Source organism: Sardina pilchardus, chromosome 10 (genome assembly GCF_963854185.1).
Source record: "Sardina pilchardus chromosome 10, fSarPil1.1, whole genome shotgun sequence".
NCBI classification, from domain to species: domain Eukaryota; kingdom Metazoa; phylum Chordata; class Actinopteri; order Clupeiformes; family Clupeidae; genus Sardina; species Sardina pilchardus.
The window spans coordinates 700,940-728,360 of record NC_085003.1 but is presented as its reverse complement, the minus strand read 5'-3'; the positions used below and the strand labels follow the sequence as shown (position 1 = coordinate 728,360).

Genomic DNA, 27,421 nt, shown 5'->3' with positions numbered 1-27,421 from the left:
ATCACAAAGGATTTCGACTAGGCCCTATCCAGTTTAATTGACAGCCCCATTTCACTGCATCATACATAGAAAGCCACACTCCTTACAGACAACATCCAGCCCACTGGCCACCGCCCCCCCCCCCCCCCCCCCCCCACACGCGCACACACACACCGCCCCTTACCAGCATCTTAAGCCACATACATACAACACACTGCCCACCACCCTCTGATCATCAGTATGCCACTGCCCCACACACAGCACACATGTGCAAATGTAGAACAGGGATTTATACAATCATGTAAATTTGTTTGTGTAGGAATCAGGGAATAGTGCAGATAGAGGCACAAATGATTTTCAATTGGAGTCATCTGGTGTAGAGGAGGCTGTAGACCAACAATGGTCGCCAGACAGTGTCATTGATGGAGGTGCTGAGTGTGCAAGTGGTGATGTTACTGCATCTGGCAGTTCCTTTGCGCCATCATGTAAGCACTGTTTTTCTCATCATATTTGTCTTTGATCACTTTGAGCCTTTGTTGAGGCTAAGCAAAGGAAAGATTAAAGTTTGTCATCAGGTGCCATAGCCTGAGAATGTAAATGTGACTGGAACACCACACAGTAGATGCTAGGTGCTTGATTGTGTATTTTGTTTGCATCTGCAGTGTACCTTCCACGTCTTCCATATGTAGAGACATCTTTGATTCGATATGATGAGAACGTTCTCCTTGGCGAGGGAACATTTGGCAAAGTTTATGGAGGTTCCTACCAGGGTACTCCAGCAGCAATTAAACGGGTAGCATTTGGCCCAGTAGGAGAGGAGGACAAGGATATCCAGCACGAAATTAACGTGTCCCTGTAAGAACTAGATTTGATTTATGTAGACTTGTCTATGCTTCGCAACATGTTGTGTAATTTATATTTCATAAAACTGTAAAGTAATCTCACTTCATTGTGTTCTTTCCTAATTTCATAGGAGGCTGTCTCATCCTAACATTGTCAGACTAATGGCAGCTGCCCGCACAGACACATGCTTTTTGCTGGCAACAGAATATATTCAGGGTGCAAGCCTGGATGCTGTGATCCATTCAACTAACTGTTCTGTAACGGTACAGTACAAGTATTTATTTCAGTTGTGTTCATTTGAAATATTTAAAAGACAATGTCTTACGTCTCTGGCAGGCGCAATGCAACTGTCTTTGCTAGTTTGTTTGTCCCACTAGTTGTACACATTTTGTAAATGGCAAATTCAGCTTGTACACAAGTGTATCTGTACTCTGTTTGCCAAACACACACACACACTCACCTACTTTTAGCAAAGCAATACTTCATGGAGTTCTGCCGTTGCATAGACGGTCGGGCGTGCAAGCAGATTCCTTTAGCAGATCCATTTTCTCGTCATTGTAATAGCATCTCTCAATGGTACCATTGAGCGATGCTTTTATAATGACGAGAAAATGGATCTGCTAAAGGAATCTGCTTGCACGTGTGTTCCTGGCTCTTGAAGGGAATGGGAGATGTCAATGTTATTGGTTTAAGTTCTATTATTAACAGCCCAGTCGTTCGCTTCAGACTATTCCATTTAGAATGTATATAAAACCTTTCATTAAGAAAATAATTGTAATTATTTGTTTTGTGGCGTTAGCTCCAAGGAGATGATGCAGACTTCATAGCCTTGGACTTGGCAATGGCAACCGAGTACATACATGCGCAGAGGGTCATCCACCAGGACTTGAAGCCGGCAAATGTCATGGTGAGTTATGTAACATTTAATTTAAACAATCTACTGAAACGATTGCAATTATATTAAACACTTTTTTTTCTTCTCTATACGTTACAGGTTCAACAACAGTCAAGGCGTGCCATCCTTACAGACTGGGGGTTGGCAAACATCAAGGACACTGTGTTGCTTCGTCAAGGAAGCAAGTTCAACGCCCAAGCGGTAGGGCCTGTTGGCGGGACGTACCTTTACATGGCGCCTGAATGTGTGCTCAATTTTGAGGAGGCTTCCTGCCAGACAGATATGTGGTCCCTAGGGGCCACATATCTGGAGCTTTTCACTGGGTCACTGGCATGGAATATCAAAAAACAACGGGAGTTGAATATACTGATGGCAGCCAAAGCCCCACCTCATGGTCTCGCTCACCTTGGAGAAAGGTACCATTTTCTGCATGCATTAATGGATTATGTCCCCAATTCAAGACCCACTGCATCCACAGTAGTTCACATACTCAAGTCTGAGCTCGGCTTAGACTTGGAGAAGCGGTACGGTTACAAGTGGTAGCATAAAGGTTTGGTATTTGATTATTATTGTATTTTGATGACTTGTTTGTTTCCATTTTAAATTGGAAGATAAATGCTGTCAGTGTGAAAGTGTTTTCCTGATTGTTTTAGTACAGTACAGGATCTGTCTACACCAGAAATCATAGTTTAAATAATTAAAAGAATTCCAATTTGTTCTATATGGATGCATTGTCCTGTGTGTGTTCAATAATGTCCAGCAGTAATGCCTCTGCAAAAAAATCCACTTTAATGAAGAGCATGTCAATCTTGCACAGTGGTGGACAGTAACGAAGTACATGTAATTCGTTACAGTACTTAAGTAGCATATTGATGTATCTGTACTTTACTTAAGTATTTATATTTGGTGAGACTTTGTACTTTGACTTTACTACATTTTTAAGTGAAAATTCGTACTTTTACTCCGTTATATTTATGAAAACCCTCTCGTTCCATTTTTTGCCAAAATGGTTAACATTACTGCAAACTAACACTCTTCTTAGAGAACGTTTACATTTACAATGTCAATATCAATGTTACATAGAGATGAAAGCCTACTCTTTGAAATCTCTATTGCAGCAAATCTAATTTACGCGTTTGTTACTCATAACGTTACTCATAACATAATTGGGAACGTGTGAGCATGGATGAAAGGGAGAGAGTGCATTGATAACTGATATCTCCGCTTTATAAAGGGCAGCCGGCAAGTCTTAAAGTGACAGTGTACCATTTATAAATTAATCAAACAGCATCATAGTTCTTAACAAATGTATTTTCTACAACAAAATTACGTTGTCATTATTATCATAATGGGGGGGGGGGGGCTAAGGGGGGGCTAAGGACACCAATTCTCTTTGTGATTGAAGAATGTATCGTAAATAAATAAATGTTCTTCCTAAATGCTAGGGGGAAGGAAGTATTTGAGCCCCTATGTAACCCTATGGGAATTTAACACAGGGGCAGGTAGATTTTTATTTTTAAAGGACAGCTATTTCATGGATCCAGGATATATGCATCCTGATAAATTCCCTTTTCCCATTCCCTTGGTCGTTGGAATTAAAATAGCCCCACATCATCATACCCTTCACCACAACTAGAGATTGGCATGGTGCTTTTTCCAGTATAGGCCTGCATTGAGCTCAATGAGCATCAAACAGGCAGGCTAATAGGCCTACTGGAAAAACTACCATGGCAATCTGTTTGTTTGCAGTTTGATTTTTACTCATTTTTTGAATTAAGGCATTAAGATCAATTGTCAAATGATGATTTTATATTTCTTTTTTTAGGCAACTACAGCATGGTATCAAATACATGTTCTCCCCACTGTAGATAGCTTCTAAGCAAATAGAGAAATGTAAGAAACTATTTGAAGAGTGGCATTAGTAGTTCACCTTATATACCGGTAAGCTGATTTAGCAGGAGCTTTGATGTGGAAATGATAAATTATAATTATAATTAAGCCATTAGAACCATAATTCATTGAAGTACTTTTACTTTTAATACTTAAGTATATGTGAAGGCAAATACTTTTATACTTCTACTTAAGTGAAAATTCAAAGTGGGTACTTTCACTTTTACTCAAGTAATATTTGACACAAGGTATCTATACTTTCACTTAAGTACATAATCAATGTACTTCGTCCACCACTGATCTTGCAACAGAATCCACTTTAATAAAGAGCATGTCATAATTGATTACAACCCAGACCCCTTTTTATTTACTCTCTATCCCTCAACAGAATTTCATATAATTCGTTTGCCTCAGCAAATGTACAGGGTGTTTGCAGCCTGTATTGTATCATCAAATTTGTAATATTCTCAACTAATTTAAGGTAAGCAGCAAAGCAACCATTTAGGGTGTGCGGAAAACCGCTGTTGATTAAAATGGCCCCACACAGTTCCCGAAACTCTTGGTTTGCGACCTGTAAGTGTTCGTCTTCTTCACTGACATGCATTTGTAGTGAATAGTCGAGAAGGTCATCATCAACTGGGCACAGCATATTAGCAAAGCCTGTAGGGGAGAAAAAGGCAAATGGTGGTCTTTCAGAACATTTTCTTCAGAGTGAGGAAAAATAATTGGGCATTAATGGTGAGTATGCATTCATAGAAGAGTATTAAATAATCAACCAAATGTTCTAACAGATAGATAGATAACTTTATTGATCCCCAAGGGGAAATTCAAGATAATACCAGGAGGTGGGGAGTCGAACATGACATCTGGCTTCCCGAATGGACCTGGCGCGTGCCGTTGTTTTCTGATGTCGTGCGTGTTCCAAACTGTTCGTTCACGGTTTAAGTCTTCCTGAAGCAATGGCAGATGTGTATACTGCAAGCAATTTCTATTGAAAAAGAAATGGACAAAATATATATATTGAGCTCAATGCCATCTAATAGGCTAACTGAAATAAAACCATTGCATTCTCTAGGTATGGTGAAGGGTATGTGATGAGGGGCTATTTTAATTTCAAAGGCCAAAGGGACTTTATCGGGGTGCATAGGATGCTGGATCCATGAAATAACTGGCATTTAAAAAATAAACAAAATCTGCCTGCCTCTGGGAATTTTAACACAGGGTTAGCATATTGGTTCCAATACTTATGACCCCGGTATTTTAAGGAAAACATTTATTTATTTATTTATTTATTTATGATGCATTGTTCATTCACAAAGAAAATTGATGCCCTTAAAGGTTGGATATTCCTCAGGTTTGTTTTGTATTTAAAGCATTAAGATCCATTTCCAAAAGATGATTCCTCTTTAAAGTCAACTTAAATATGTGCTCCAATACTTATGGAGGTAACTGTATAAGCTATTTTCATTTGAAAGAAGCTTTGGCCTACATGTGTACAGGGTTGTCCAGTTTGAGGATGCCAGACTCCATCATGCCCTGCATGTGATAAGAAAAGAACATAAGGTTACTCATTTTGCCATTAAGTGAGTTTAAGGTAAGACATTATAAATGAACATGATCAGAGGAAAACTTTAGAGTGGAAACCTGTAAATTAACTTACATTTCAGCAATTATGTTAACAAAAGGTTAGACAACTGAACATGTTAAACACCAATTTCAGAGGTGTTAGATTTATTGTGCTGTAGGTAGGAATTTCCCCACAATAGGCAATCAAAAACTTGTGTGGTCCAAAAACATGCACTCCTAAATTATACATTGATGGCTGTAGACATAGGTAAGATCACTTCAAAATGGCTTTAACCCTTGACAATTGGTTTTAAACTCTCAAATAGTTTCATAACTGCAACAATGAAATCATTCTTCGGTTACTGGGTTTAAATGCTATTAATAAAATATACTGTAGGTATATTTGTTTGAGGTCAGTCATCAGCGCAGCCATTGATTGTGTTGAGTGCACTGCTCTATCCGTCATCATATAAAGCACCTTGCCAGCTTGAATTGCAGAGCAAACTAACTTTTTCTAATAGGTTCGTCTGGGTTGTCCTAGGCTAATAGTACCTCAAATCTTGTCAGCCACTTCTTGATCCACGTCCGCTTCAATATGCTATTGAAGGATTCGGCTCTCTAAACAGAACAATAATGAAAAACATTCTCCACACGGTTGATATACATTCCCCAAAAAAGAAAAAACCTGGGACGTTGTGTAAAATACTAATAACAACTGAATGTGATAAAATACTGAACAAATGTTGAATGCCATATTTAGTTGGAAAAGCGACCTAGACAAAATATAAATCTTGAAAAATACAGATGACATTTGGTGTATATATACTTCTTCAATTTTGATGCTGGCAACATGTTTTAAACAAGGGTTGGGACAGTGGTATGTTTACCACTGTGATGCTTCACCTCTTCATTTAAAAACTTGCCTGGTTGTGAACTGATGTGCCCATCCTGAAACATTGCCATGCCTGGTCCCCAAGTTGTCGTACGTGAAATGCCGTCTGCATTTCACCAACAAGAAGGTTCTCCTTTCCCCTGTCACTCCGGATCAATCGGGGACATCCTTAGCATATAAAAATATATTTTTTGTGAGTATTTTTGTGACCTCAAAAGCTTTCGCCAGACTCAATACCTCCAGCAGACATTACATACCTCCCAGTTCCACAACAACGTCAAAGTAGTATCTTGCCACAAATCTTTGCTTGCGGTTTGAAGTGCCAACCTTCAGCCACAGAACCCTGCGAGAAAACCTGAGAGAAAAAAAGATATGCACACATCCATGCACATAAGGAAAGCCAGCTCCGACAGAATGTTGCCCATAGTAACCAGCTTTACCATACTCTTACAATAGCACTATATTTGAGTCTCACCTTATATAATACTTTGAAGTCACAAGTGTCATGGCAGATGTGAAATAGAGTTATAATTGTAATGTACCTTATGACACAGCACAAGCAATAGTTGTGTACAATTCACCTACCCATCAATGCATAGATGTACCCACATCCCGAAGAACTTCAGCTTATCATTACCTGCAAGACAAAATATAGGGTTGTCTGTAATGCATACTATACTGTAGTTGCATTTTAAAATGTAAACATTTGATCATCTTAATGAAAGGGATTACCATCTATGTGCCAGGTGTCATTGGGTCCAGAGCTGTAGTAGTTCCTCCTTTGGATTTTTTTTTTGCCTGGACTCCTTCTCTGCAGGCCACTTGCATCCACATCACGCATAATTTCAGCAACATCAGTCCTACATTGACAGATACTGTACTTATAAATGACATTCGAAGGCAACATGACAAAGTGCTTGGTGACATTTACATCACTAACCTGTAGCAAGGCCGCACTCCTCTGACATCACGAACACGTTTAAGCATGGCTCTGATGCCTTGGTCAGGTGACCAGTGTCTCATCTCGCTCTGGAAATTGAATACATCAAGTATTAATTATAACCATTGCATGGACAAGCAGAACTTTTTTGCACAATGCATTAACACATTTTGTTTTGATTGTTTGGAATTATTTTTTCACCATTTTGGGAGCTATAGGCTAGTTGGTTCTAATAACCTCAATCTATGCTAAGCTGGGCTAATGGAAGGGTGCATCAGACCGAGTAACAGCAGGCACAGATAAGAAAAGGGTATGTGTCTTATTTAATGTAGTGCTGCTAACTATCCAGTAAAGGTTGATGTACCACTGTGCAACAGAAGCCATTGTCCAGTCAACCTTTACAACACTTCTTCGGTAAACACCTAATCTCCACAGGCCACAGGCTTTATACAGAACAGTCAGAATGAATGAAAGCAGCTGTCTTGTCTCGCAATAAACGACATGAAACTTAAAAGTGAACCATCAAATACCGCCCAGATTTCAGTGCCCATCAGCCCCAGCATTTAACAATATAATCCACTCTGAATGAAACACATCTCACGGTACAATGCATATTAGAAAACATACTGTTATCTACAAGAACTTGTTATTGGTCATGAAGGTGAATCTTGCAAGTTGTTATTTCATGAGTAGCCTTTTACTTTATTTTTAAGAATAAAATGACAATTAGGCTTAAATTACAAAACAGAAGCCTAATAAGAATAGAGGTCCCAAATACAAGCCCGTCCCAAATACAAGCCCACCCCAAATAAAGGCCTGTGCTTTGCATAGTCTAAGTAAATAAAAGATCCTGGCCACAGTTTGAGGATTTACGGTAAGGTAATGTCACTGGCTGTTTTACCTGCACAGCCTCACGGATTTCTCTGAGTGGTCTCTGTGGGCTTCTCCTCCTCAGCCCCAGCAACTTCAATAGTCTTCTTAAATGTCGGTCACTGTTAGGTCACAAAACAACCACAATATACATAAGAGCACACTCTTTAGCAATAGACTGTACTTAAGTTGTGAGAACCCCAGAAACAGCAATAATATGCGAGGAAGCAACACACCTTATTTTATGTCCCTTTGACGCCAACATGAGGCAAATGTCCTTCTGTTTGAACCCATTACAGAATAGAAACTGTATCATTGCATCTACCAAAAGGTCAAGTGTGGCAAACACAAAATGACTGGTCGTATACCAACTCCATCTGTACTAATGGCATACACACACACACCTTTGTAGTACCCCCACCTAGGCGGCAATACTACAAATTACCAAATGGATTTCCTGAATTGATATGTCAATCAATCAAAATAAATGACTGCTATGCTGATAACTGCACATCAACAGTAGAGTCGTATTGGCTGTGTGAGATCAAGAAGCATGAAACACAATCATGGGGAAACAAGTTATCCCCAATTTAGTTGGGCCTCATTAGTAGCCTACATGGCTATTTAAGGATACTTCTTTCAGTGGACATCTTGAAACTGAAAAAAAGGAGAAAACCAAAGGTCATTGCACAACAGTAGACAGACAAAGAGATAGGCAGGTACTTGAAATGCAATCCCCAGGGACAAATACAGCGTTGTTTAATTAATTTGATGAGAGATATTATCTTAACTTATTTAGAGAAATGTGCCGTTACATGTCGTAAAAATGGCCGCCATATTGAAAAAAAGGAGAAAACCAAAGGTCATTGCACAACAGTAGACAGACAAAGAGATAGGCAGGTACTTGAAATGCAATCCCCAGGGACAAATACAGCGTTGTTTAATTAATTTGATGAGAGGTATTATCTTAACTTATTTAGAGAAATGTGCCGTTACATGTCGTAAAAATGGCCGCCATATTGAATTTTTGAGTGGCCAGCGGCTTTTTCCAGAATAATGGCCCTTAGAGAGTATCTGTACCAAATTTCATGCTTCTATACCAAAGTGAACGATTTTTTCACTAATCTGCTGCACTAATGGGGTATTTCTCAAAGTCAAGAGCTCGTCCTTGATAGAATGCTTTCTTTCAAGTCGAGTGCTAGAGAGACAAGGCTACACACCTTCCCAGTACCCTCTCCAGCCGTCAAGATCACATGCAATGGAACAGCCTAGCGAGTGTGGAAGTGCACGTCAATTGTGCACGGTTCCGGCTGCGCGCTTAATTAGAACCGTGGAAATTGTGCTGCTTTTACAGGAGTTCCGACAACTGCGGCTGCACTTTCCTCTAAATCATTTTTTTGGAGTAGCCTACAGTATTTCCACATTCGACTTGGTCTTCACATATCACAATCCGTAGTTTATGATTATGTTAGTGTCAATGGAAAGTTATACCGGTAATTGGCAACAGCAACGGTAATTTTAAACTTCTACAAAGTTTGTATTGGGCGAAATTCTGAGATAAATTAATAACAAGTCTATCACAACTTGTTCATGCACATTGACATGCATTTATGATGAATATGCACAATAACTTGATATAAATGCCTGCCTGAGCAAATATACGATGGCATTAACAAAACACTTGATAAATCATATTTAGCCTACATTAACACGCACTGCTTCTTTGCATCTACTTTCCATCTCCCTCTCTCTCTTTTTTTTAAACCGCACCGTCAGAAAATGTCTAATTGTTCATACGCAAAGGATTGTGGGTTATTTCTTCACTCCGAGGATCCATCGATGCATCCTCCAAAATTCTCCGAAATTCTCAGAACTATGGACTCAGTACTTGCTAGAATTTCAAAGCATCCTTGACTTTGGAACAGTGCTTGACGAGATTTGATGACGTAACGTCCTTGAAAAAGTGGCTTGGAAGGAGCAATCCTTGACTTTGAGAAATACCCTACGACGACGTATCTTGCTCTGCCTTAAAGCAACACCATGGAGTTTTTCAACCTTTTGGGGTTCGGGTACGAACCGGTACGAACCAAAGAACTACAAAATTCGACTGCTTTACGGCATATAGGGCACACTTCCCCCACCACTTCCTCAAATTCTGTGCGAGCGTTGAATAGACAGTTGATGCCTTATAAACATGAGCTACGTGATCTTTTGGCGTTTGAAAAAAATAAAACCCATGAAATTATATTCATATGATGATATGCTGAAATGCATGCTATGGGCTAGGCTACCTGGAATAGCTATAGCCTACATTTCACACGCAACGCAGGCAGTCCGAGTTTGCCCAAGACGTGAGAACTCCTCCTGCAGGCTTATCAACAAAAGCACGTGTATCCTAGCTCTGTCATCTAGTCACTAGATTCTAGTGCCATCATGCTGCCAACCAAACTGCACGGGAGCTGGTTATGTGTGCTAGTTATAGCTCAACGTGTAAATCTACCGCCTATAGGCTACTGACCAAACAATTCTCTTGAAAAACAAAGTTATCACGTGTAAGATTCTGTCATCATATTATAAGAGCTCTGCCTCTCCAAACATTTTGGGCGTGCAAATGCCACTATGGACGTGAATACCATAGAATACAATATCTGGTGACCATCGATTTTTTTTTTTTTTTATGTTATAAAGACACTAAAAATGACCACCCTAGATTAGGCTACGCTATTGCTCATAAATAATCGTTTTTTTTTTAAATAAGTAATTGACCAACAATGACCAACATCATCCCAATACCGAGAACGTGCACAGACCTGAGCTGAAAGCCTAGTTTTACAAATGTATCACATAACTGGTATCGTAGAAGGCTACCACATAATTTAATATTTAATGTGCAGCCTCAAGTCTAGCCTATACTGTACGCTATGTCTAACTTGCTTCTGGTGTAACCGTGACAGATTTTACGACATATATAAGAAATTACCGTTTCCCAACTGTAGGGGGACCCCGAGAGCAAAACTTACATGGTGTTGCTTTAAGGATCTTTGATATGGGCGGGTAGCGACGTATGTGAATGCGGCATATTTTACGACAGAAGTAGAAGAAATTACTGTTTCCAAACTGTAGGGGACCCCGAGAGTAAAATGTCTATGGTGTTGCCTTAAATTACTATAAAATATATATATGTAAAAAATTCCCCCACCCTTAACCTACCTTTACCCGAAATCTGAGAAATAGACCTTTTATCAGTACATCAAAGTTGGTTTGACAGTGACAATGAGACCCCGTAACCCGTAGCCAGTGTTGAATGGATTTTTGGAATGTGTCGAAAACCCAACTTTACCGCGGTGACCATATATGTCTATGGCGGTGACCAAATGCTCATTTTACAGCGGAAGAAAAGAAATGGGAGTAGCCCAAGCATTTTATCTAGCGGAAGTGAACTGAATAGCTTTTGCATTCACACCGTAAGTAAGGCAGGATATAACTTTTTGTATTTTTTTTTCCAATTCTTCAACATATTGCAGAGCGACACAGAAGATGGAAATACAGAAGGAAATGAAAAAGGTAATGTTTCAGTTACGCTTTACCATTTCAGTAAAGGTAGGCTATATAACCTTCCTTGGTTAAAATATGAGAGGGTGATTATCTGACAAGTGAGTTATAGGTCACTTCAATCTCCACATTCGCATTGACTTAGGCTACTCTTGATAATTGAGGGACTAAATAAAGCTACCACTTACGAGTTGTCCAAACCTGGAGACCGACTAGGTTGTCTTACTCCCACCCCAGCGCAAATAGTTCAAGTCTAATTTGGTGGGCTACACAGTGTGAAAGGTCGGCTAATGTTTGGGATGAGTGTTGGGTGTTATCGAAGAATGAGCCGCTCTACCAGCGAACATTTTTTGAGTGTGTCCAGTATTTGAAAAGTGTTTCTGACGGAAATTACGTCCATTGTCGGCGAGGCTGTGTTTTGGTTAACAGAGCGTTCTCCCAATTCTCTTAAGGTTTGGGTTTTGGGGACCACGGAAACAACCTTGGCATAAGTAGCCTACCCTTTAGGTAGTAGGCCTAGGCTATCATATGCAGCTAAAGGCTTATTCATACCGCAAACGTGGCGTCTGTATCTGTATTCCGCATATTCCTGCTGCGTCGCGCTTTGTTTGCATTCATACCAAACATGAATCTGATGTGGCGCTGCGGTCACAGCCTCATTTGAGTCGCGCATGCTCAGACGTGTTTGTTGATATAGCCTACTAGTCCATGGGCCAGACCGGCTACCGGTACATCTGGTGGGCAAATTCTAGTTGTGATTTTTTTTATACCTACACATCCCTAGTTTATGTTTTGATATGATAGACCTTGTAGCTTTTTAGTGGTTATCACCTAATGAAGTAGGCTACACCACCCTCTACAATAAATCGCATGACACCTGGTGCATATTCTGGTTGAACCCAGTCAGTGTTGCATAATATTGAGTGTAGTATCACTTTAAAGAGGACACCCTAAGCTTTCATTCAGGCACATTGGTGGAGCCCTCTGACTAACGCTAGAAGTATACTCGACGCGCCCGACCTGTTGCGTGACAATGTGATTTCCTGTGTCGCAAGCCACATTTCAGGCTTTAATTACCCTAGCATAATCTTAGCAATGACTTTCAATGGAAAGTCATTGCAAGGATTATGCTAGGGTACTTAAAGTGATTACTAAGGTGTTGCTAGGCTAAATAAAGTGGTTACTATTCTATAAAAAGTGGTTACTAGGTTGGTTGCTAGGGAAATCATGTTGGTTGCTAGGGAAATCAAGTGGGTTGCTAAGGCGGTTGCCAGGGTGTCATTATGGAAGTGGTTGCTAGGTTGTTACTAAGTAATTATAGTGGTTGCTTTGCTCTAAAAAGTGCTATTTTAAATAAAGTTTTGAAAAGTTATTGAAATTGGGTGAAATAGAGAGAGTGATAGAGAAAGTGAGAGGAAGTGAAGAAAAAGAAGTGAAAGAAAGTGGGGATGACAAGTGAGCTATCCAGCTCAATGGAGAGACACAGAGAAGAAGTTCCATTGAAGTCAGTGAAGTCAGTGAGAGAACACCGGCAAAGTAGATTCCATTCTAATTCTTTAAAAGCCAATTATGATGTCACAAAGCCAATGTTAAGTCTATGGCAAAATTAAGTTTAGTTTTTATCTAATATCTCAAAAAGTAAAAGTCGTAGAAATATGAAAAGTAATAGGCCGAAAATTTGATGCAAGAGCTACGTGACAAAGTTTGAACCAAGTTCCTACGATAAGCGGTTCAAGTCAAATTAGGGCCTGGAAGAATAATAATAATGGAAATGCACTGTATTGTTATTCCAAAGTTTTTTATTTTTATTATTACAGTGCATGGAAATGCACTGTATTGTTATTCCTAGGCTTTTTCTTTTTATTATTACAGTGCATGGAAATGCACTGTATTGTTATTCCTAGGCTTTTTATTACAGTGCATGAAAATGCACTGTACTGTTCTTCCTATTCTTCTTATTATTACAGTGCATGAAAATGCACTGTACTGTTCTTCCTATTCTTCTTCTTATTACAGTGCATGAAAATGCACTGTACTGTTCTTCCTAGGCTTCTTCTTCTTATTATTCTTCTTCTAACGCACGCAAATCAGCTAGAACCGTTTAACGTAGAAACTTCATTCAAACTGCGTTACGTAGGTCTTACTTAGGACATGTGTGCTATGACTTTTCAACTTTGTAACTTTTATACTTTTTAAACTATTAGTTAAAAACTATTACAATTTCCCCCATAGACTTAACATTGCTCATTATGACATCACGGCAGCAATTAGAATCTTACTCCAGCTGCTCAGCCACCTGGGCACCAACTGTCAGTTTCTCTCAGGCAATCTTTCTGAAGACTACATATTCTGTTCCCCTGTATCCTCTGTGCACAACAGTATCAAAATAAGTCCTCCTAATTCCATCCAACTTTATATCCATTCATCTTCTTCAAACCATTCACTCATCCACCCATTCTAAACAGTCTGCCTATCAACATCAATTAGACGTTCTACATTCAACTTTTAAACAATCTACTCTGTCTCAGGCTGGCTCTCTTAAGACTAGCCAGTTAAATTGATTACACCTGTGTCTGTATCCACTACTCTCAGTAGAGAGCTGTGTCTCTCCATTCTACAAGAATATAAGGCACATTCCATCCAACATTCTATCCATTCATCTTCTTCAGACCATTCACTCATCCACCCATTAAACTGTCTATCAACATCTATTAAACAATCTGTCTATCAACATCCATTAAACTCTCTGTCTATCAACATTAATTAGACTATCTACATTCAACTTTTTAATTATTTACTCTGTCTCAGGCTTTAAGAGTACACTCTGGTTCTCTTAAGACTAGCCAGTTAAATTGATTACACCTGTGTCAACTACTCTCAGAGAGCTGTATCAGTGTCTCTCTTAACAAGAATATAAGGCACATTCCATCCAACCTTCTATCCATTCATCTTCTTCAGACCATTCACTCATCCACCATTAAACTGTCAATCAATATCTATTAAACAATCTGCCTATCAACATCCATTAAACATTCTGTCTATCAACATTAATTAGACTATCTACATACAACTTTTAAAGTATTTACTGTGGGTCCCTCTCAAGCAGCGTTTATATGTCCTCCCTCGCTCCTCGATCCTCAATGATCTACATAAAGAAAGATAGAAGAAGGGCTAGACTATCCCATTGTTGCCGCTCCATCATTCTTTATGTAGATCAGTGAGGAGCGAGAGAGGACGCGTAAACGCTATATGAGAGGCACCTTCTGTCTCAGGCTTTAAGCATACAATCTCATTAAGACTACAGATCCTGTTAACTGTTTCCTCTGTCCACAACTGTTTCAAAATAAAAGTCCTCACTGCAATAATACACTATTAAATCATTTGACCATTGAAACTACTCAACTATTTAACTGTTCAACCATTCCAACTGTCAGTTATCATCAACTATGCCTCCAGTCAACTACATGAAACCTCCATGTACCTAGCAACCAACATAGCAACCATTAAAATTAAGCGTTTATGACCGTTTCCATAGCAACCAACATGATTATACTGCAGTAACTTCTTGTTTCCTGATAGTGGCCACCATGGATACCCTAGCAACAAATGTTTCAAAATAAAAGTCCTCACTAGCAAGTTATCTAGTTAGCATGGTTAGCTTTGTTAGCATAGCTAGCATTTTTAGCATAACTGCAAAAAATCATCAACTAAGTTAGCTAATCAACCTGGTTAGCATTGTTAGCAAATCTAGCATTGTTAGCATAGTTAGCATTTTTAGCATTACTGCTAGAAATCATCGGTTAAGTTAGCTAATCAACCTGGTTAGCATTGTTAGTAAAGTTAGCATTGCTAACATAATTAGCATTTTTAGCACAACTGCTAGAAATCATTAGCTAAGTTAGCTAATCAACATTTTAACATGAATATAAATCATTAGTTAAGTTAGAACAGGAATGTTTCAGCTTTAAACTGCCTACCTTCACACTATCAACTCTCTGTAAACGATGCAACCACCATGTTTACCCTAGCTACACCTTAGTAACCATATCTACATTTTTTTGCATTTTCATGCACTGGTAATTCCTTGGAATTGCATTTCTAGTTATTAAACTTCTTCTTCTAACGCTCGCAATTCAGCTTCAACCGTTTAACGTAGAAACTTCATTCAAACTTTGTTGCGTAGGTCTTGCTTATGCCATATGTGCTTTATATTTTTCAACTTTGTAACTTTTATACTTTTTAAACTATTAGTTAAAAACTATCACCATTTCCCTCATAGACTTAACATTGCTCATTATGACATCACGGCAGCAATTAGAATGTTACCCCAGCTGGTCAGCCACCTGGGCACCAACTGTCAGTTTCTCTCAGGCTCCTCTCTGAAGACTACATATTCTGTTCCCCTGTATCCTCTGCGCACAACAGTATCAAAATAAGTCCTCCTAATTCCATCCAACTTTATATCCATTCATCTTCTTCAAACCATTCACTCATCCACCCATTCTAAACAGTCTGCCTATCAACAACATCAATTAGACGCTCTACATTGAACTTTTAAACAATCTACTCTGTCTCAGGCTGGCTCTCTTAAGACTAGCCAGTTAAATTGATTACACCTGTATCTGTATCCACTACTCTCAGTAGAGAGCTGTGTCTCTCCATTCTACAAGAATATAAGGCACATTCCATCCAACATTCTATCCATTCATCTTCTTCAGACCATTCACTCATCCACCCATTAAACTGTCTATCAACATCTATTAAACAATCTGTCTAACATCCATTAAACTCTCTGTCTATCAACATTAATTAGACTATCTACATTCAACTTTTAAATTATTTACTCTGTCTCAGGCTTTAAGATACTCTGGCTCTCTTAAGACTAGCCAGTTAAATTGATTACACCTGTGTCAACTACTCTCAGAGAGCTGTATCAGTGTCTCTCTTAACAAGAATATAAGGCACATTCCATCCAACCTTCTATCCATTCATCTTCTTCAGACCATTCACTCATCCACCCATTAAACTGTCAATCAATATCTATTAAACAATCTGCCTATCAACATCCATTAAACATTCTATCTATCAACATTAATTAGACTATCTACATACAACTTTTAAAGTATTTACTGTGGGTCCCTCTCAAGCAGCGTTTATATGTCCTCCCTCGATCCTCGATCCTCAATGATCTACATAAAGAAAGATAGAAGAAGGGCTAGACTATCCCATTGTTGCCGCTCCATCATTCTTTATGTAGATCAGTGAGGAGCGAGAGAGGACGCGTAAACGCTATGAGAAGCACCTTCTGTCTCAGGCTTTAAGCATACAATCTCATTAAGACTACAGATCCTGTTTCACTACTTCCTCTGTCCACAACTGTTTCAAAATAAAGGTCCTCACTGCAATAATACACTATTAAATCATTTAACCATTGAAACTACTCAACTATTGAACTGTTCAACCATTCCAACTGTCAGTTATCATCCACTATGCCTCCAGTCAACTACATGAAACCTCCATGTACCTAGCAACCAACATAGCAACCATTAAAAAGTGTTTATGACCGTTTCCATAGCAACCAACATGATTATACTGCAGTAACTTCTTGTTTCCTGATAGTGGCCACCATGGATACCCTAGCAACAAATGTTTCAAAATAAAAGTCCTCACTAGCAAGTTAGCTAGTTACCATGGTTAACATAGTTAGCATTGTTAGCATAGTTAACATTTTTAGCATAACTGCAAAAAATCATCAACTAAGTTAGCTAATCAACCTGGTTAGCATTGTTAGCAAATTTAGCATTGTTAGCATAGTTAGCATTTTTAGCATTACTGCTAGAAATCATCGGTTAAGTTAGCTAATCAACCTGGTTAGCATTGTTAGCATTGCTAGCATAGTAAGCATTTTTAGCATAACTGCTAGAAATCATTAGCTAAGTTAGCTAATCAACATTTTAACATGAATAGAAATCATTAGTTAAGTTAGAACTGGAACGTTTCATCTTTAAACTGTCTACCTTCACACTATCAACTCTCTGTAAACTATGCAACCACCATGTTTACCCTAGCTACACCTTAGTAACCATATCTACATTATCTATTTTTTGCATTTTCATGCACTGGTAATTCCTTGGAATTGCATTTCTAGTTATTAAACTTCTTCTTCTAACGCTCGCAATTCAGCTTCAACCGTTTAACGTAGAAACTTCATTCAAACTTTGTTGCGTAGGTCTTGCTTATGCCATATGTGCTTTGTATTTTTCAACTTTGTAACTTTTATACTTTTTAAACTATTAGTTAAAAACTATCACCATTTTCCCCATAGACTTAACATTGCTCATTATGACATCACGGCAGCAATTAGAATGTTACCCCAGCTGGTCAGCCACCTGGGCACCAACTGTCAGTTTCTCTCAGGCTCCTCTCTGAAGACTACATATTCTGTTCCCCTGTATCCTCTGCGCACAACAGTATCAAAATAAGTCCTCCTAATTCCATCCAACTTTATATCCATTCATCTTCTTCAAACCATTCACTCATCCACCCATTCTAAACAGTCTGCCTATCAACAACATCAATTAGACGCTCTACATTGAACTTTTAAACAATCTACTCTGTCTCAGGCTGGCTCTCTTAAGACTAGCCAGTTAAATTGATTACACCTGTATCTGTATCCACTACTCTCAGTAGAGAGCTGTGTCTCTCCATTCTACAAGAATATAAGGCACATTCCATCTAACATTCTATCCATTCATCTTCTTCAGACCATTCACTCATCCACCCATTAAACTGTCTATCAACATCTATTAAACAATCTGTCTATCAACATCCATTAAACTCTCTGTCTATCAACATTAATTAGACTATCTACATTCAACTTTTAAATTATTTACTCTGTCTCAGGCTTTAAGAGTAGCCTACTCTGGCTCTCTTAAGACTAGCCAGTTAAATTGATTACACCTGTGTCAATTACTCTCAGAGAGCTGTATCAGTGTCTCTCTTAACAAGAATATAAGGCACATTCCATCCAACCTTCTATCCATTCATCTTCTTCAGACCATTCACTCATCCACCCATTAAACTGTCAATCAATATCTATTAAACAATCTGCCTATCAACATCCATTAAACATTCTGTCTATCAACATTAATTAGACTATCTACATACAACTTTTAAAGTATTTACTGTGGGTCCCTCTCAAGCAGCGTTTATATGTCCTCCCTCGCTCCTCGATCCTCAATGATCTACATAAAGAAAGATAGAAGAAGGGCTAGACTATCCCATTGTTGCCGCTCCATCATTCTTTATGTAGATCAGTGAGGAGCGAGAGAGGACGCGTAAACGCTATGAGAGGCACCTTCTGTCTCAGGCTTTAAGCATACAATCTCATTAAGACTACAGATCCTGTTTCACTACTTCCTCTGTCCACAACTGTTTCAAAATAAAGGTCCTCACTGCAATAATACACTATTAAATCATTTAACCATTGAAACTACTCAACTATTGAACTGTTCAACCATTCCAACTGTCAGTTATCATCCACTATGCCTCCAGTCAACTACATGAAACTTCCATGTACCTAGCAACCAACATAGCAAACATTAAAATGAAGTGTTTATGACTGTTTCCATAGCAACCAACATCATTTTACTGCAGTAACTTCTTGTTTCCTGATAGTGGCCACCATGGATACCCTAGCAACAAATGTTTCAAAATAAAAGTCCTCACTAGCAAGTTAGCTAGTTAGCATGGTTACGAAGTTAGCATTTTTAGCATAACTGCAAAAAATCATCAACTAAGTTAGCTAATCAACCTGGTTAGCATTGTTAGCAAATTTAGCATTGTTAGCATAGTTAGCATTTTTAGCATTACTGCTAGAAATCATCGGTTAAGTTAGCTAATCAACCTGGTTAGCATTGTAAGTAAAGTTAGCATTGCTAACATAATTAGCATTTTTAGCGTAACTGCTAGAAATCATTAGCTAAGTTAGCTAATCAACATTTTAACATGAATAGAAATCATTAGTTAAGTTAGAACTGGAATGTTTAATCTTTAAACTGTCTACCTTCACACTATCAACTCTCTGTAAACTATGCAACCACCATGTTTACCCTAGCTACACCTTAGTAACCATATCTACATTATCTATCTATTTTTGCATTTTCATGCACTGGTAATTCCTTGGAATTGCATTTCTAGTTTTTATTTTTTTTCTTATTATTATTCTTCCAGGCCCTAATTTGACTCTAACCGCTTATCGTAGGAACTTGGTTCAAACTTTGTCACGTAGCTCTTGCATCAAAATTTCAGTCTATTACTTTTCATATTTCTATGACTTTTACTTTTTGAGATATTGAATAAAAACTAAACTTAAGTTTGCCATAGACTTAACATTGGCTTTGTGACATCATAATTAGCTTTTAAAGAAATAGAATGGAATCAATAGAATGGAATCAACTTTGCCAGTGTTCTCTCACTGACTTCAGCAGCTTCAATGGAACTTCTTCTCTGTGTGTCTTTCCATTGAACTGGATAGCTCACTTGTCATCCCCACTTTCTTTCACTTCTTTTTCTTCACTTCCTCTCACTTTCCCTATCACTCTCTCTATTTCTCCCAATTTCAATAACTTTTCAAAACTATATTTAAAATAACACTTTTTATAGCAAAGCAACCACTATAATTACTTAACAACCTAGCAACCACTTCCATAATGACACCCTGGCAACCATCTTAGCAACCAACGTGATTTCCCTAGCAACCAACTTAGTAACCACTTTTTATAGAATAGTAACCACTTTATTTAGCCTAGCAACACCTTAGTAATCACTTTAAGTGCCCTAGCATAATCCTTGCAATGACTTTCCATGCACTGGTATTTCCTTCAGGAAATGCTTTTCTAGTTACAGTGCAAGAAAATGCACTGTACTGTTCTTCCTAGGCTTCTTCTTCTTATTACAGTGCATGAAAATGCACTGTACTGTTATTCCAAGTCTTCTTATTACAGTGCATGAAAATGCACTGTACTGTTCTTCCTCGGTCTTCTTCTTCTTATTATTCTTCTTCTAACGCACGCAATTCAGCTTCAACCGCTTAACGTAGAAACTCCATTCAAATTTTGTCGCGTAGGTCTTACTTACGCGATGTGGGCTTTGTATTTTTCAACTTTGTAACTTTTATACTTTTTAAACTATTAGTTAAAAACTATTACAATTTCCCCCATAGACTTAACATTGCTCATTATGACATCACGGCAGCAATTAGAATCTTACGCCAGGTGGCCGGCCACCTGGGCACCAACTGTCAGTTTCTCTGGCTTTAAGCATACAGTCTCTCAGAAGACTACACATATCCTGTTAAACTGTTTCCTCTGTCCACAACTGTTTCAAAATAAAAGTCCTCACTGCAATAATACACTATTAAATTATTTAACCATTGAAACTACTCAACTATTGAACTGTTCAACCATTCCAACTGTCAGTTATCATCCACTATGCCTCCAGTCAACTACATGAAACCTCCATGTACCTAGCAACCAACATAGCAACCATTAAAAATAAGTGTTTATGACCGTTTCCATAGCAACCAACATGATTGTACTGCAGTAACTTCTTGTTTCCTGATAGTGGCCACCATGGATACCCTAGCAACAAATGTTTCGAAATAAAAGTCCTCACTAGCAAGTTAGCTAGTTAGCATGGTTAGCATTGTTAGCATTTTTAGCATAACTGCAAAAAATCATCAACTAAGTTAGCTAATCAACCTGGTTAGCATTGTTAGCATATTTAGCATTGTTAGTATAGTTAGCATTTTTTGCATTACTGCTAGAAATCATCGGTTAAGTTAGCTAATCAACCTGGTTAGCATTGTTAATAAAGTTAGCATTGCTAGCATAATTAGCATTTTTAGCATAACTGTTAGAAATCATTAGCTAAGTTAGCTAATCAACATTTTAACATGAATAGAAATCATTAGGTAAGTTAGAACTGGAATGTTTCATCTTTAAACTGTCTACCTTCACACTATCAACTCTCTGTAAACTATGCAACCACCATGTTTACCCTAGCTACACCTTAGTAACCATATCTACATTATCTATCTATTTTTGCATTTTCATGCACTGGTAATTCCTTGGAATTGCATTTCTAGTTATTATTATTAAACTTCTTCTTCTAACGCAGCCAATTCAGCTTCAACCGTTTAACGTAGAAACTTCATTCAAACGTTGTTGCGTAGGTCTTGCTTATGCCATGCCTGCTTTGTATTTTTTAACTTTGTAACTTTTATACTTTTTAAACTATTACTTAAAAACTATTACCATTTCCCCCATAGACTTAACATTGCTCATTATGACATCACGGCAGCAATTAGAATCTTACGCCAGGTGGCCGGCCACCTGGGCACCAACTGTCAGTTTCTCTGGCTTTAAGCATACAGTCTCTCAGAAGACTACATATCCTGTTAAATGTTTCCTCTGTCCACAACTGTTTCAAAATAAAAGTCCTCACTGCAATAATACACTATTAAATCATTTAACCATTGAAACTACTCAACTATTGAACTGTTCAACCATTCCAACTGTCAGTTATCATCCACTATGCCTCCAGTCAACTACATGAAACCTCCATGTACCTAGCAACCAACATAGCAACCATTCAAATTAAGTGTTTATGACCGTTTCCATAGCAACCAACATGATTATACTGCAGTAACTTCTTGTTTCCTGATAGTGGCCACCATGGAAACCCTAGCAACAAATGTTTCAAAATAAAAGTCCTCACTAGCAAGTTAGCTAGTTAGCATGGTTAGCATAGTTAACATTGTTAGCATTTTTAGCATAACTGCAAAAAATCATCAACTAAGTTAGCTAATCAACCTGGTTAGCATTGTTAGCAAATTTAGCATTGTTAGCATTTTTAGCACTACTGCTAAAAATCATCGGTTAAGTTAGCTAATCAACCTGGTTAGCATTGTTAATAAAGTTAGCATTGCTAGCATAATTAGCATTTTTAGCATGACTGCTAGAAATCATTACCTAAGTTAGCTAATCAACATTTTAACATGAATAGAAATCATTAGTTAAGTTAGAGCTGGAATGTTTCATCTTTAAACTGTCTACCTTCACACTATCAACTCTCTGTAAACTATGCAACCACCATGTTTACCCTAGCTACACCTTAGTAACCATATCTACATTATCTATCTATTTTTGCATTTTCATGCACTGGTAATTCCTTGGAATTGCATTTCTAGTTATTCTTCTAACGCACGCAAATCAGCTTGAACCGTTTAACATAGAAACTTCATTCAAACTGCGTTACGTAGGTCTTACTTAGGACATGTGTGCTATGACTTTTCAACTTTGTAACTTTTATACTTTTTAAACTATTAATTAAAAAACGGTTTCCCCATAGATTTAACATTGAGCTATTTCCCCATAGACTTAACATTACCCTTTATGACATCACGGCAGCAATTAGAATGTTACGCCAGGTGGCCAGTCCAGGTGCAGCAGCTCTCTCTCAGGCATACACTGACTCTCTTGAGACTACATTTTCTGTTCCCCTGTATCAACTGTATCAACATAAGTCTTCCTAATTCCATCCAACTTTCTATCCATTCATCTTCTTCAAACCATTCACTCATCCACCCATTCTAAACAGTCTGCCTATCAACATCAATTAGACGATCTACATTCAACTTTTAAACAATCTACTCTGTCTCAGGCTTTAAGAGCACACCCTGGCTCTCTTAAGACTAGCCAGTTAAATTGATTACACCTGTATCTGTATCCACTACTCTCAGTAGAGCTGTGTCTCTCCATTCTACAAGAATATAAGGCACATTCCATCCAACTTTCTATCCATTCATCTTCTTCAGACCATTCACTCATCCACCCATTAAACTGTCTATCAACATCCATTAAACTCTCTGTCTATCAACATTAATTAGACTACATCAAGGCAGCAATTAGAATGTTACGCCAGGTGGCCAGTCCAGGTGCAGCAGCTCTCTCTCTCTCAGGCACACTGGCTCTCTTGAGACTACATTTTCTGTTCCCCTGTATCAACTGTATCAACATAAGTCTTCCTAATTCCATCCAACTTTCTATCCATTCATCTTCTTCAAACCATTCACTCATCCACCCATTCTAAACAGTCTGCCTATCAACATCAATTAGACGATCTACATTCAACTTTTAAACAATCTACTCTGTCTCAGGCTTTAAGAGCACACCCTGGCTCTCTTAAGACTAGCCAGTTAAATTGATTACACCTGTATCTGTATCCACTACTCTCAGTAGAGCTGTGTCTCTCCATTCTACAAGAATATAAGGCACATTCCATCCAACTTTCTATCCATTCATCTTCTTCAGACCATTCACTCATCCACCCATTAAACTGTCTATCAACATTCAATAAACTCTCTGTCTATCAACATTAATTAGACTACATTCAACTTTTAAATTATTTACTCTGTCTCAGGCTTCAAGCATATACACTCTGGCTCTTAAATTAAATTGATTACACCTGTATCAACTGTCAGTTTCTCTGGCTATAAGCATACAATCTCTCTGAAAACTACATATCCTGTTAACTGTTTCCTCTGTCCACAACTGTTTCAAAATAAAAGTCCTCACTGCAATAATACACCATTAAATCATTTAACCATTGAAACTACTCAACTATAGAGCTCCCCAGTCCCGCCCACAGCCTTGTCCGGAAGTAAAAATCCAATACAATTTCTCCATTGACAATTGGAGAATAAGCCATAACATCGTAACCGTCCATGGTAGACTTAAAACCAGCTACGATGTGACTAAGCGATTATACCTGCTCATATAGATGTCAAAAGTTAATGGGGGCATCAACCTTGTTTTGAGAAAACAATGCTTTATTCACGATTTAACGAGAGAGTACTACACTACCCGACACCCTAACGTGTAAAACTGGTGAAAGCAGAGCCTTTGATTGGTAGAGATCGCCGTTGCCATGGCAATGCCAAACAAACTGTTCTCAGCTTTTCCCGCGCCTATCGTCCAGCTTCGTCTCGCTGGAACTTCAAAACTTAAAATGGCTGCAGGGCTGATCAGGACCGATGTGTGGTCTTCCGAAAAATAACGGTTTTCTCATCTTGAAGGTTGAATTTACTCAATGGAAACGGTAGGAAGTAATCATCTTCTTTTCTCAGATTAATATGGAACCATGTTAAACTATCTTTAGGCTGCAAATGTTGGAAATGTGTGTACGTTTGCAAAGCATCCTGGGATTTGAGTTCTCTATCTCGGAATTTAAGATATGTACACAGTCTTGTACCTTTCGCTTTTTTTACATTTTCTGTTCATTTTTTCACTCGAAATTATAAGTTATATGCTTATGAGTCACATCGTAGCTGGTTAGCCTAAGGCATGGTCTAAAACTCTTTATATCCGAATTTTTCCAGAAGTCAATGGGAGAAATGAATGAGAATTTTACTTCCGGACAAGCACCTCTCTCGGAGGAGGGGCGGGACTGGGGAGCTCTATTTAACTGTTCAACCATTCCAACTGTCAGTTATCATCAACTATGCCTCCAGTCAACTACATGAAACCTCCATGTACCTAGCAACCAACATAGCAACCATTAAAATTAAGCGTTTATGACCGTTTCCATAGCAACCAACATGATTACACTGCAGTAACTTCTTGTTTCCTGATAGTGGCCACAATGAATACCCTTGCAACAAATGTTTAAAAATAAAATCTGCACTAGCAAGTTAGCTAGTTAGCATGGTTAGCATAGTTAGCATTTTTAGCATAACTGCTAGAAATGATTGGCTAAGTTAGCTAATCAACCTGGTTAGCATGTTTAGCATAGTTAGCATTTTTAGCATAACTGCAAAAAATCATCAACTAAGTTAGCTAATCAACCTGGTTAGCATTGTTAGCATATTTAACATTGTTAGCATAGTTAGCATTTTTAGCATTATTGCTAGAAATCATCAGTTAAGTTAGCTAATCAACCTGGTAAGCAATGTTAGTTTAAGTTAACATTGTTACCATAGTTAGCATTGCTAGCATAGTTAGCATTTTTAGCATAACTGTTAGAAATCATTAGCTAAGTTAGCTAATCAACCTGGTTAGAACTGTGAGCATAGTTAGCATAGTTAACATTTTTACCATAACTGCATGAAATCAGTAGCTAAGTTAACCAATCAACCTGGTTATCATTGTTACCATAGTTAACACTTTAACATGAATAGAAATCATTAGTTAAACTAGAAATGCAATTCCAAGGAATTACTAGTGCATGAAAATGCAGAAATAGATAGATAATGTAGATATGGTTACTAAGGTGTAGCTAGGGTAAACATGGTGGTTGCATAGTTTACAGAGAGTTGATAGTGTGAAGGTAGACTGTTTAAAGATGAAACATTCCAATTCTAACTTAATTAATGATTTCTATTCATGTTAAAATGTTGATTAGCTAACTTAGCTAATGATTTCTAGCAGTTACGCTAAAAATGCTAATTATGCTAGCAATGCTAACTTTACTAACAATGCTAACCAGGTTGATTAGCTAACTTAACCAATGATTTCTAGCAGCAATGCTAAAAATGCTAACTATGCTAACAATGCTAAATTTGCTAACAATGCTAACCTGGTTGATTAGCTAACTTAGTTGATGATTTTTTGCAGTTATGCTAAAAATGCTAACTATGCTAACAATGCTAACCAGGTTGATTAGCTAACTTAGTTGATGATTTTTTGCAGTTATGCTAAAAATGCTAACTATGCTAACAATGCTAACCATGCTAACTAGCTAACTTGCTAGTGAGGACTTTTATTTTGAAACATTTGTTGCTAGGGTATCCATGGTGGCCACTATCAGGAATAAAGAAGTTACTGCAGTATAATCATGTTGGTTGCTATGGAAACGGTCATAAACGCTTAATTTTAATGGTTGCTATGTTGGTTGCTAGGTACATGGAGGTTTCATGTAGTTGACTGGAGGCATAGTGGATGATAACTGACAGTTGGAATGGTTGAACAGTTCAATAGTTGAGTAGTTTCAATGGTTAAATGATTTAATAGTGTATTATTGCAGTGAGGACTTTTATTTTGAAACAGTTGTGGACAGAGGAAACAGTTAACAGGATATGTAGTCTTCTGAGAGACTGTATGCTTAAAGCCAGAGAAACTGACAGTTGGTGCCCAGGTGGCCGGCCACCTGGCCTAAGATTCTAATTGCTGCCGTGATGTCATAATGAGCAATGTTAAGTCTATGGGGGAAATTGTAATAGTTTTTAACTAATAGTTTAAAAAGTATAAAAGTTACAAAGTTGAAAAATACAAAGCAGGCATGGCATAAGCAAGACCTACGCAACAACGTTTGAATGAAGTTTCTACGTTAAACGGTTGAAGCTGAATTGGCTGCGTTAGAAGAAGAAGTTTAACTAGAAATGCAATTCCAAGGAATTACCAGTGCATGAAAATGCAAAAATAGATAGATAATGTAGATATGGTTACTAAGATGTAGCTAGGGTAAACATGGTGGTTGCATAGTTTACAGAGAGTTGATAGTGTGAAGGTAGACAGTTTAAAGATGAAAGGTTCCAGTTCTAACTTAACTAATGATTTCTATTCATGTTAAAATGTTGATTAGCTAACTTAGTTAATGATTTCTAGCAGTTACGTTAAAAATGCTTACTATGCTAGCAATGCTAACCAGGTTGATTAGCTAACTTAACCGATGATTTCTGGCAGTAATGCTAAAAATGCTAACTATGCTAACAATGTTAAATTTGCTAACAATGCTAACCAGGTTGATTAGCTAACTTAGTTGATGATTTTTTGCAGTTATGCTAAAAATGCTAACTATGCTAACAATGCTAACTATGCTAACCATGCTAACTAGCTAACTTGCTAGTGAGGACTTTTATTTTGAAACATTTGTTGCTTGGGTATCCATGGTGGCCACTATCAGGAAACAAGAAGTTACTGCAGTATAATCATGT

The 27,421-nt window shown here is 38.0% G+C and overlaps 2 protein-coding genes and 1 long non-coding RNA gene across 6 annotated transcripts in view; 1 reads left to right on the top strand and 2 right to left on the bottom strand.

The window, feature by feature from the left end:
- Positions 1–2,961: 2,961 nt before the first annotated feature.
- Positions 2,962–6,084, bottom strand: LOC134093943 (uncharacterized). Its single transcript, XR_009940394.1, has 4 exons — positions 5,726–6,084; positions 5,097–5,143; positions 4,447–4,595; positions 2,962–4,267 (listed from the first exon to the last, which is right to left on the bottom strand). It is a non-coding gene; the product is annotated as an uncharacterized LOC134093943 (long non-coding RNA).
- Positions 6,085–9,870, bottom strand: LOC134093942 (uncharacterized). Of its 4 annotated transcripts, none has more exons than XM_062547278.1 (9): positions 9,646–9,870; positions 8,510–8,532; positions 8,112–8,196; positions 7,907–7,997; positions 7,006–7,094; positions 6,798–6,925; positions 6,651–6,702; positions 6,323–6,420; positions 6,085–6,233 (listed from the first exon to the last, which is right to left on the bottom strand). In XM_062547278.1, exons 2-9 carry the CDS (start codon positions 8,523–8,525, stop codon positions 6,085–6,087), a joined length of 708 nt encoding a protein of 235 aa, XP_062403262.1. In that variant the 5' UTR covers positions 8,526–8,532; positions 9,646–9,870. The 4 variants fall into 4 exon arrangements, with proteins under 4 accessions (XP_062403262.1, XP_062403260.1, XP_062403261.1 ...); XM_062547276.1 differs by having other exon boundaries at positions 9,673–9,870; XM_062547277.1 differs by lacking the exon at positions 9,646–9,870 and adding an exon at positions 8,667–8,706.
- A 1,427-nt stretch (positions 9,871–11,297) lies between these two features.
- Positions 11,298–27,421, top strand: part of tes (testis derived transcript (3 LIM domains)) — a 133,892-nt gene continuing 117,768 nt past the window's right edge. Inside the window, exon 1 of the mRNA XM_062547672.1 lies at positions 11,298–11,439. Within this exon, the coding sequence (XP_062403656.1) occupies positions 11,413–11,439 (27 nt within the window). The 5' untranslated portion in view covers positions 11,298–11,412. The remainder of the gene's footprint in view (positions 11,440–27,421) is intronic.

Coding starts and splice junctions, on each gene's coding strand:
- LOC134093942 (XM_062547275.1), bottom strand. CDS start 8,561: ATGACCTTTGGTTTTCTCCTTTTTTTCAGTTTCAAGATGTCCACTGAA. Junction 6,703..6,797: donor TGACACCTGGCACATAGATG/GTAATCCCTTTC, acceptor TTTGTCTTGCAG/GTAATGATAAGCTGAAGTTC. Junction 6,234..6,322: donor CGTTGTTGTGGAACTGGGAG/GTATGTAATGTC, acceptor TTATATGCTAAG/GATGTCCCCGATTGATCCGG.